This window comes from Hyalella azteca, unplaced genomic scaffold (genome assembly GCF_000764305.2).
Source record: "Hyalella azteca isolate HAZT.00-mixed unplaced genomic scaffold, Hazt_2.0.2 contig3942, whole genome shotgun sequence".
Classification (NCBI taxonomy): domain Eukaryota; kingdom Metazoa; phylum Arthropoda; class Malacostraca; order Amphipoda; family Hyalellidae; genus Hyalella; species Hyalella azteca.
The window spans coordinates 171,815-183,533 of NW_025934170.1; the positions used below are offsets into that span (position 1 = coordinate 171,815).

The 11,719-nt window shown below is 39.7% G+C and overlaps 1 protein-coding gene across 2 annotated transcripts in view; it reads left to right on the top strand.

Moving 5' to 3' along the window:
- Positions 1-10,594: 10,594 nt before the first annotated feature.
- Positions 10,595-11,719, top strand: part of LOC108675179 (mucin-12) — a 34,702-nt gene continuing 33,577 nt past the window's right edge. For both annotated transcript variants that reach the window (XM_047879834.1, XM_047879835.1), the window contains exon 1: positions 10,595-10,698. In XM_047879834.1, coding sequence (XP_047735790.1) covers positions 10,641-10,698 — 58 coding nt within the window. In that variant the 5' untranslated portion in view covers positions 10,595-10,640. The remainder of the gene's footprint in view (positions 10,699-11,719) is intronic.

The following is an 11,719-nucleotide window of genomic DNA, read 5'->3' on the forward strand; positions in this document are numbered from 1 at the left end:
CAAAACCTTTCAATTTTTGATTGAACAGATCAAACGCCAGACGAATAAATAAGTAGTGCATGAATTATTCTCGAGCACTAGTGTATTGAACGTGCCTTACTTTTCATTACGATTACAACCCCTCATTGTGAACCTCAGTCATTTACAGTAAAAATATTTCTCCTTTAAAAGTCAAATAATGCTAACCAATCAGTTCCTGAATGAGGTCCATTTCCAGATTACTCCTCACGCAGCCTGGCAGGAGAAAGCTGTCATTTTCAATGAATTTTACTGCATTGGTAATTTCCGTGCAAGCTTGTGACTCTATAGACGCTGATGCCCTAGACTCGTAGCAGCTGTTATTAAGGAACATATTAGCCTTGTGTTACTCGCGTCATGAAGATATTTAGTTGTTCAATTGATTGACCACTTGAACAACTCGTTACCAATTCGTAATCATGACCAATTGATTGTTTCATGATTGATTGGACGTGAACAAATTTAGTTGTTCATGGTCATGTCGAGTTGGGTATTCATCAAACATTCACATACATGTTTGAATGGCTGTCGATGCGAGCAAGGGATACATGTGCGAAGCGTGCTCGCCTCTCCAGATATGTCGAGATGCTCATTGTCTGTACTAAGCCCTCGCGCACTTGAGCTCCGCGTGGCTCTCTTTGATTACCGTTTTGTAAACCATTTTGGTCTGGTAATTTGATTTTTATATTTTTAATTTTCAATCCTTTTTCTATTTACATTTATTTTCAATTATTTTGCTTTTTGCTCACAAAATTTTCTTCTTATTTGGCTGCCATGTTGTGTGGACTTTTGACCGAACGTTTTATTCATTGGAAGCTTTCTCGATTGTTGATCTAGCATAATTTTTTTCTTTAGATTGATACGACTACGTATATATTTTTGAAGTTCTATTGTATTCGACGCTTGATTCGATTAAGAAGGTGCTGAATCGAGGAGAAACGGGGCAGAGCAGAGACGAGGCTGAGAGAAGTCCTGCTGTAATCTAAACTTCGTAGAGTATCTTAGCAGAGCAGACCATATTGTCGTTAGTTGAGTATAGCAACTAATAGTGATTTGTAGAGTAGAACAATCTAATTTTAATTTGTCACAGTTGATTGTTACGACTACCGCCGAGTTTCTGATGCCGCGTCCATTAAAAGTTTTTATAATTCTTTAACATTTTTTTGTTGTGAGCTCTTTAGTTTTTACCAAAAGCGCCGTGGTGATCAGTCACCTTAGACGACGCCTCTTCTTTGAGCGCCAAAAGTTACGAGGGTAATAATGTCACTCAGATACAGTTTAAACTCGACTGGATTCTAATTGAGTGTTCAACAATTTAGCCTTTTCCTATGCCATTTCTGATGCAATTTGACGACGCCAGGTTAATTACAAATCCGTGGTATCTTTCGAATGTGCAATAGGAGGCTGAGTTGCTATGGAAAAAGTTCCTGAGTTGCTAATAGGACCGATCTGAGTTGCTATATCATTTGTGTTGCACTAATGCCCTAAAATGCATTCTCAATACCATTTATAAGAGACAATCATTTCTATATGCTTGAGAAAAACGAAGAAGTCGCATCGAAACACTGCCTGATATTTTTTCGAATTTAATTAATTTTCTTGCGTGATGTGTTTACCATAAATTAAATTAATTGGTATTATTCCTGGGCATCTGCTACTGGTGGTTTATGTTAGGGATTTGTGACGCTAATGTCACTACTTACTTAAGGGCCTGCTTATATTACAGTTCATCTACACAGTACTAATATTATTTATATATCCTTTGCAATGTGCTAATATTGTTCAACATGTTCGCAGTGATAATATTACTGATAATTATCACAGTAGGTAGTAAGAGAGAGTGAAGACACTCTCGAACTTCCTTAGTTTAATCAACGTATGAAAATGTATATCAATGATGCTTGTCACATGTGCATTGTGTTAAATCTACACTCGTTTGTGTTCAAGACAATGCTATGGTTTTTACCTTACCAGGAGGTTTAGTTTTTTCAACTTTGTCTGTCTTCATTATATCAAGCGTGTCAGGTTTTCTCGGCAATCGAATATCCTATTAGTGTGTTGTTACTGCTGCTGAAGAAAACATGCGCCCTTCCAGATCAACATTGATCATTTGACAATCAAAAACTATTCTAAAACTTCATATCGCCTGCTATAGGCTTCAGGGAATCACGGGAAATTGTTAAGCCTCAATGGCATTCAATGCTTGCATTTATCGCCGTATTTTGAACTGCACTCCAAACTTTTGAACTGCACTCCGTATCCCTCCTTATATTCTGCGACATCGGCACGCCCAACACCAGTAGCCTCGGACCCATGCATGCGAGTGCTTCCGACATATCTTCCTTCTCGGGCTTGGCCGTTCTAATTCTTGTTATCAATTTACTTATTCTCAGACAAGTGAACTCTGCCGTCGCCGCTCCAACGAACTTCAGAGTTCAGATCATTGATAATATAGTGAAGAATGATTCTTATTCTTCTGCGTATTTCTGCTTTTTTGCTCCATTAGATCTAGGTTTTTACGTGAAGTTCAGTGCGTAATTAGTGTATTCATTTCGTGTTATGTTGATATTTTAAGCGTGTGTGTTGGTTTTCTCGTATATATCTCATATCTAATGGTAATACTTAAGACATGGTGTACTGTATGATACTCAGATATAAGGAAATATTTGCAGCTTGTATTTTCTGAGACTACTGTTTGAGTAAGGATGTATATTTACCTGTATATAAGGCTATTCAACTATGACTGCACAACACATAATGCGTGTTGTAGGCTGTACGTGTGATATGGTCGCCTCTACAGCTCTCTGACCAACACTGGCGCTCCTGTGAACGCCGTAGCGATGAAGTGTAGATGCGCGCTGGGGTAGACGCTCACGCGAGCACAAGTCTATATTGATTGAATTGAGTTGTATGCGCTTATCTATGATGCTTTAATGAAGGTCTAAGCGCAGTAATAGGTTTAATTACTTATTTAAGCACGAGGAGTTAATTTGGATAAGTCTCTGCCGCCTATTTATTGAATTTGTTTTCGAAGTATGTATGTGGAGAAGCTGTCCCATGAATGGTAGTGAAACCTAGATTTTCATTAGTTACTTTGTGCTTTAAACCATAATTTTTTGCGTGTGTACATAAGTTTAGTTGAACCCTGATCGCACAACTTTAGATTGAACCCTGATCGTTTAATTAAACCCTAAACTTTCTTACTAAATTGTTGCTATAGAACGGTAGTGCAAATAGAGAAGAGCTGTTGAACTGAAATAGAGCGTGGGCCCACTTGCGATTACGTGGGCTGCTTATGTAAGTAATGCCTCAACCCGACCTGATATTAAATAGAACTAGTTGAGGTGTGTGTGTGTATTGTTACACGGATCAGTTCCGCACGTACTGTTTAGTCTTATTATATCCAGCCGTAAAGCTCTTACGATTGATCGATACCGGATAAAAAGGTAACCGTTTCTGTCTCACGGTCACCTTTCTCTCGAAATGTGTCGTTTAGACTGGAAAACGCCCGCCAGTCTCCAATGTGACGATATTTTTGCTTTATTGAGTAATGGGAGAGGAATAATTTTTCTGCTCTTCGTGCTATCGGAGCATTGAAATAATTTAAGGTTATAAGTATCGTGTTTCTTTTTCAGTGTTTCATCTTGAGTTCTAACTCCATAACCTATGGCCCTCAGCGCTTGTGCTGCCGCTCAGATAACGGGCTGGAACAAGCGATGCTCGACGACTCTGTTGCTTGTTAGAACTAATTAAGCTTGGAGACGCAGTTATTAACTGTTCTACTCAAAGCTTTAGACTCCATGCTTCTCAGAAGCACTGCGCTAGGCTGCCGGAGTGGCGGGCGCTTGGCTGTCCAGAGCGCCACGCTCGGCTGCCGGAGTGGCGGGCGCTTGGCTGTCCAGAGCGCCACGCTCGGCTGCCGGATTGGCGGGCGTTTGGCTGTCCAGAGCGCCACGCTCGGCTGCCGTAGTGGCGGGCGCTTGGCTGTCCAGAGCGCCACGCTCGGCTGCCGGAGTGGCGGGCGCGAGGTCGCGTTGCTGTCCAGAGCGCCGCCTTTCTATGTACTGTGGGCCGTCGTGGCAATGCGAGTCTAGTCCTATGTTCAAATATATAAACCTATTTTTCTACCTTAAGAGTATCATGTGATAGTAAAATAAGACTCATTGCTCTCAATAGGCTCTTTTTAGTGATGTGAGAAGCTGCTAATGATGTATGGGCTTTTTTAATTGTCTTGCTGTATAGGACTAACACATTATATGCATGGCGCAAGATAATTGATGTGTTAATTGACCAGATATGCCGAATCAAAAGTTTCCATATTATGGTCTTAAATTAGATCTGGAGGTTGTTTTCTGCTAGGTTGTGCAAAGAGCCTATAGTGAGATCATAAATGTTTCTTACATTAATTAAGGACTAAATAAATCGTTAATTCTCCTTCGAAATTTTCTAATCAACCTTTCTTTCATGATCGTACCGCTTTCGTAATCTTCATGTTTTTATTCGATTATACGGTCACCTGTCCCTCCTTGTCACTTCGTTTCTGAGATGCTAACGCTGTTTCCTTCAGCCAGCTTCAGCGGGCTGGACAATTAAGACCTTCCGCCCCTTGTGGGTGATGATTAAATTGAGATTTTGAATAACTGAGACCTTCCGCCTTGCTGGCGATCTTATATTTTGACCTCCGGTGCGAAATAGCTTGATAGCTGAAGCGATAGCAAACCATTCTACTACTACTACTACTACTATGCGGTCGGCATACTCTTATTAAGTGCCTTTCCTCTGCTTCGAGGATGCAACCAAAGACGAATTGGGATAATTTACGTCGCTCGCATACTGATCCTTGAATAAAAAAAAATTAAAGGATCGGCTAGACAAAATCCAGCTCAATAGGACTAGACGACCATCAAAACTGAGCCGCTGCTACATGAGCGAGCGCCATCTTGGTGTGATGGAAGGATAAGAGGAGGGACTGCACTAACATGATGAGGCGGTTGCCTGCGCTAGGCTCGCGTAATAATTTTGTTACTCTATCATAATTCGCAGAATGATAACCTTGAGCATAAATCAAAACTTTGCAGGTTAACCTTGATGATTGTACCTAAAGTTATCGCCCATAAAAACGTTGTATTTACAATTGCTCGCATTGGCAGTTTCATGAACAATTAGATCTCTTCCTGCCGACTCTCATCATTCCTTAACTATATTCCAGTGATTTGACGAAAAGCTCCAGCGACCCCAATTTAAGAACAAGCGCACTCGCTTAATTAACAACACTTAAGGAATAATATTCGTTGTAACGCATGACTTCGGAATAAACTGGCATGATATGAACGATTTGCCAGCTGCAGGTTGGATAGGATTATGGTTTCGATGGCCTATACATTCTTCAGACCAATAAAATGAACAGATATTTTCTTGGTTTCCGTGGAAGCCGATTCGAATTATTGCCTTACAACTTGAGAGCCGTTCTTCCCGTGTTGTGAGATGAAAGTAAGCAAAATGTTTGCTATAGTATGAATAAATGTGCTGAAAAGGAGCTCAAACTGCATAAATATTGCTGTCAAATGTCTGGAAAACATTTTCAGATTTTCGAAAGAAATCCACCAATAAGTAAGTGAAAAATTGCAAGGAAAAATTAAAAATTTAAAAACTAATTATTTTGCTCCTCATGCTACCTTTAGTCTCTAAGATATGAATACCATGAAAGGCAATGTTTTTCGGAAACGAAAATTTGTCCCAAAATTACCTTCAAATAAAATTTTGGACAGCCAATTCTGGATTACACTTTTTATACTTCAAAAGTAGATTATTAATAAATTGTGGGCACAAAAAACACACGCCAGCATCTATTTATTCCAAGTGCAGCTTTAATTGGTTCATATATACATGAGTTGCGCACCTTTGTAGCTGACAACTGAACAGCAGCAGCTATTCCAAGAGCTATTTATTGGGAAATGTATTGTAATTGACCAAAAATCTAGCAATGACTCCGAAATCTCACACATGTGCTATTCAGTCGTTCTTTAGTCGTCACGTAATCGAAACTTCCGGAGACTGTCCCATGAGCTCATGACTGTAGGAATGTTGTTGCCGGCGCAATAAAACAGCAGTAATATAATACGCTGCCTAATCTTGGGTTATTTACGACCCATGCCATGGGGCACGCTAGACGTCCTACTGGAGCATGCGGGTGGACCAGCTACTGCCTGTTGTGAGTGCGATTGCAAATGAAGCGAACTACCAACAAGGCTTGTAGTACAGATCAGGGTTGAACTATACCAACTAGTTCAACCATGGTAAAGATATTGTGTCCAAATGCTGACCGTTTGGTTTACTAAAATTCTTTTCCCATGAAATGAAAGTTTGCGCAAATGTACGAAAGTTTTTCCTGACTAAACATAAACTCAACACTCGAATTAAGTAAAGTGTTCCCTTATGGTAACTATGGACACCCAGACATTGGATACGGGGGTACAGTGGCCTAGTGACTTCCTCGTGTAAAAAAAATCAGTAAATATTTAACTGCAGTTGAGCCTGTCAAAATTTTATCGTTCAGACGGAAGACAGAGTACATCTGTTAATTCGTCACACTTGAAACATCAGCCGCGTTGTAAATTCTTAGTTTCAGTGCCGCGCAAAGATTTGGACAACCGACCGACTTTTTGCCAATTCTAATGGAAAGTTTAAATATTTTTCTCAAGTAATTATACTAGCATGTCATACAATGAAATTCTCCAATGCTAACCGATTCACTAGCCTTTATTTTATTATTTTTTATTCAAAATTTTTATGTGCGTTTATTAGAATAATTTTCATGTAAGGAGCCAAAAAAGTCCTGATTAATTAAGCCAATTTTAAATACATTTGAAACGGTTAGCGCTTCGTCGGCCATTAGCATCGATCGGCAATATTTTTAGCGTGTCTAATGGCCAGATAGCAAGTGCGACTCGCTATACTAGTACACCTAATTTATTTTTGTTAAAATTAATTTTAATCTAAAAGTTCTTTCATCATTTATAAGAATAGTTGTACAACGAACGTTATGATTGTGTGTGTGTGTTTATTATTCGAAATCATGAATGTTCGAAAGCATGAATACATATCTGGAACTTTTTTCCTGGTACAGATTTCTCGCATAAAAACTATATTCAACGCAAGAAGCATTATAAATTAATAATCAAATAATATCAACGCAAAAATTTCCAAAAAAATACTTGATGACACCATTTAAGGTTTTTAATGTAACGTGAGTTAAATTTTGTGTCGTTTATTTTAAGTTTACGTAATATTTTTTTACATTTTTAAAGCTTAATTGTTTACGATTGGGAAAAATTTGTTCGCCTGCCGTTTTCAAATTTTTGTAGTTTCCACTGGCCTGTTATTCAATGCTTGTCTTCCTTGGCTGTCAAGAACGCGATCAAACCGCACACTACTTCCTGGCGGCCGTGATCCTGAGAAGACCCTCTGATGAAGCGGCGCTGCGACCGAGCTGAAACAGACACTGGCCTTCAGTTAACAGAAAGCATAACATAACATAGTGATGTCGGCTCTGAAGTGTAGGCCTGATGTGGCCTGTCGCCGATTCTTTTCCATTTCGTGCCTTGTTCATAGATCTAAACTCGTGTCATTTGACCGGATCTTTTCATGACTGGCGATACTTTGAAGAAGCTACTAGACTTCCACCGGGTTCACCACACTAGACTTTTCAATCATTACTCTCTCGTTGCAACCATGTCTTCTCATACTGTAATCTTGCTGTTCATTGTTCTTCCCGAGGTGTAGTACTTTACACTTGTCAGCATTAAACCGCAGCTGCCACGTATCAGCCCAGTGGCAGAAATTGCTTCTTTTCCACTGCCAAATACGAGTTAACATGGATGTTTCTGATTGCATATTATATTTACATGATACGACGACCGCGCACATAAAAAAATTATTTTATACAAATACCCGGTACGTTTGAAGATGATCAGTTGCACAACTGCATTGGCTCTCGGTGTACCGTTTTTCTTACAGCGAACTGTTATCAATGGAAACAAATGGACTATCAGTTAAGACTCGGTAAAGCTTTTTTATTTCAATCTGAGATTCAGATTAGGATACTGTTTTTTTAATGGAAAGATCTTGACTTGACTCGCCTCAAGATATTCCCGTGGAACTGAAGAGGCTATATATAGGTAACCAGCATGTAGCACGGTTTCCTTGTAATAGATTAGGATAATTTTTTATTAAATAGTTACAATTTTCATTATGATGAACTGCTCTATCTACGAACTTTGTAATTTAAAGCAAATAACATTGATGGCGAGCTCAGCAAAACTATTGAGAAGTCATCGTGTGCTACGCATCTAGTTGATTCAGTTATTATAATAAAACAACGAGCTGTTTACCCCTCTGCCCATCATAAAAAAAAACTGAGATCGAGACTACACCGAATGCCCATATGAGAAACGAGGAGCGGCGCAGACTGATCTGTTTTTTACAAGCCTGTTAAGGCTAATGGCGGGCGACGCCTCTGTCTGTAGTCAGTAGGTTAAATGCGCAACGTTTGTTCACGACATCAAACAATGTCCTTCCGGCTGACTTTGCAATTTTTAATATAATAATCCTAAACGCAAACGTTAAAAATAATTCGTAGTACCAAAGACTCAGTGTCTCTCGTCTCGCGATCGATTTTAACTAGATTACAGTATATTGAACGCATGAAAGTTAATACGCCCTGAACACGAGCGCTGCGGTTCCTTTAATGGGATTGCTGTTGTTTTCGGGAGATCGATCCGGTGTTACACAATTCCTTCACGCACACGAGACGAATGTGTGCTGTGTGAGCGGGCGAAGACCGCATGCACTTCCTGTTGACTCACTCGTCCTGCTGTAAGGCGAAGCAGAGAACCGCGCTACACGACCAACCTAATTATTATGGCACTCCTAACTTGTCCTCGAGTTTTACGTGCTACCGAAAAACCGACGCAGGAAGTCGATATTCCTGCTGCAGTCCACAAAAACTTACTTTAGCTGCGTTTGATAACGCACTCAAACACTGCTGTAGTCACAATACTTACTTGTACGGCAATACTTCTTTTTATTGTATTGATTTGTATGATTAGTTTATACTTTATGAGCATTTTTGTGGTTGCGCCTCCTGAGCATTTCTGCATGGTGTATTCCCTGCTCAAAAATGAAATGATTCCAATGAGTTGCGCACCTATTCAGAATCAATTAATTTGATTATGAAATTTCATTTAAAAAGAAGCGATTATGAAAGGTATTTGTGCTGGAAATCAGCTCAAATGACAATTCTTAGATGACATTTTCCTGAAATTGATTCTCGATTAACAGAGTAGTTTCTGCTTGCATGCCAGTGGCGCCACTCGTCCCATTTTAGGAGGGTTTCAGCTGCCCTAAAATGCCCCGAAATAATTTTATTATTGCTTGCTATAATTATTCATATTTACAGATACGTGAATACGTATACGTATTTAATATTTACAGGTACGTAAATCGAATTAAAAATAATGTGGCCTGAATATAAGTTCGAATAAATAATAACACTACCAGTCATTTTTAACTTAAAAATTATCATAAAATTTTGACGGGCTTAAACCCCCCTTGTTCCTGAAGCCGAGTGACGCTCCTGAGGCATTCTAGGAAAATAAGGAATGTCTGGGGTACAAGTGAGTCTCAACTGTTTTATTTCTTGAACACACAAATTGGTTCGAAATTTTCATCTGATAAGTCATGGCTCCGGTAGAATTCTGCTGCTCTTGCCGATGCGTGCGTGAAAGACATGCCTAGTAGACTCGCGCGTACCATCCATGCAATTACTTAGTATTTTAAAGTTTTTGATAATTTTTCAGACAGGCATTACATATAAGCCTATATGTAGGTGCTTCTTATGCTGTATATCGTTATCGAAGTTTACCTCCAAATCAAACAATGCGTCCCAAGTTTTATCGCTGTTAAAAAAGTTCGTGTTGACAGCTGACATGACATTCCTGGTCACGATCCTTCATCCATGATTGGGCTGAGGCATCCTAGCCAGTGAGCCATGGTAGCAGCCGCTGGGAGCTTCTAATGCCAGAAGTAAACAACAACCGGATCACATTCGTTGGAGAGGGGTTTGGGGGAGAGGAGGAGAGGGCGTGGGATAATTATGAGCGAGAAAGGGGAGGGGGGCACCATTAGCGGTTGGTCTGCGGGAAGTTAGTGTGTGAACCATGCGCAGGTGGTTGATGTGAGCTTCTATATCGCCACCATGTGAGTAACGCATGTAACTGTGGCATTGCAATAAATTTTACATGGTAATATTCACTTCATCTTGAATAGAGTTATTGCTGACTATAAAATTATTCATCACATATGCTAACTATTTCAGAGTAGTATCATCATGGTATTTAACTATTATTTATTAAAACATGTGATATCATGCAAAGTATCAAGTATTATTAGTAAGAAATGAGATAAAGCCTTCTTCATTCATGCGTTTACAGCACCGGTTTTTCGAGCGCCAGATGCATCGTCGGGTGTGTAAGCAGTGCGCTCATTCACAGTTTTACCCAGGAACGACCGAGCGAAAAGTGATTCGCTTATCAGTGTGTCAGTCAGCATGGTGAAGTGAGGTCATGGCGTACGTTAACGTTGAGGAGTGGAGTTCGGATGAAGTTTCCAATTGGATGAAAGGTAATGGGAACTTTCTATGTTAACATCTTGGCAGTGTGTCTTTGTTTTTTCCTCTTGCAATCACTGGTGAGTTTATTTATGAATAATATAATACATTTTCAATCCACTTCCGCTTGAAGGAGCGCTCTCATCACAACTTCACAAGCAAGCTATCAGTATAACATGCTCTAGTCCAAACTTTGCCCTTCTTGCTCTTTTGAAAAGTAAAGTGATTTGTGATAGTTCAAAATTGAATTCGTATCCTAATTGTGTTAATTGTCTGCGCTGCATAAATACGAATTGAATCGAGCCTGTTGAGACTTGAGACTGAGAGAGCAAGGTAGCTGCCAGCCAGGTCTAGCAAAACGATTAGTATGTTGAAACTATGTTCACTGCTTGGAAAATGGGAACCGGAAGGATATTTTGATCAGGAGGCAGGAGGAAGTCAAACTCCAACTATATGAAAAGCCCAGTGTTAGTATTTTTAAATGAGCAAGATCTACCTCCATGCTTTGCCTTAAAGGCTTCAAACATATAGAATAGAATAGAATAGAATAGAAGTGTCGGCGCTGAAGAAATAGGCCCATGGCCTGTTGCCGATTCTTGAACTTTTCGTGACTTGATTCACAAGGGATCCGGCCTTTGTAACCCGATCTTTCCATAGCTGACGATTGATTGAGATAGCTGCTGGACTCATAGTGGCACACCAGAGATTTTTTAGAATCAGTTCATTTTTAATTTCCTCATTTACTCAATATTTAAACCAATTTCTTATGTATGATAATGCTGGTATCCATGATACTTTACCAGTCTACTTATAGGACTCAAAATTGAACTTGAGGGAGAGTCTAAAAAACTCTCTGCTTTGCCACTATGGCTGGACTTATTGCCTGGTCCGTAATTTGCTAGGCATTTTAAGACTGAACATATGCTCCTGCATAGCTTCGTCTAGTCTGTTTTTGAAGATGTTCATACTCGGAGCGTCAACGATGCTATCAGGTAGGCTGTTCCACATGTCGGTGACTCGAAGCGAGAAGAAATG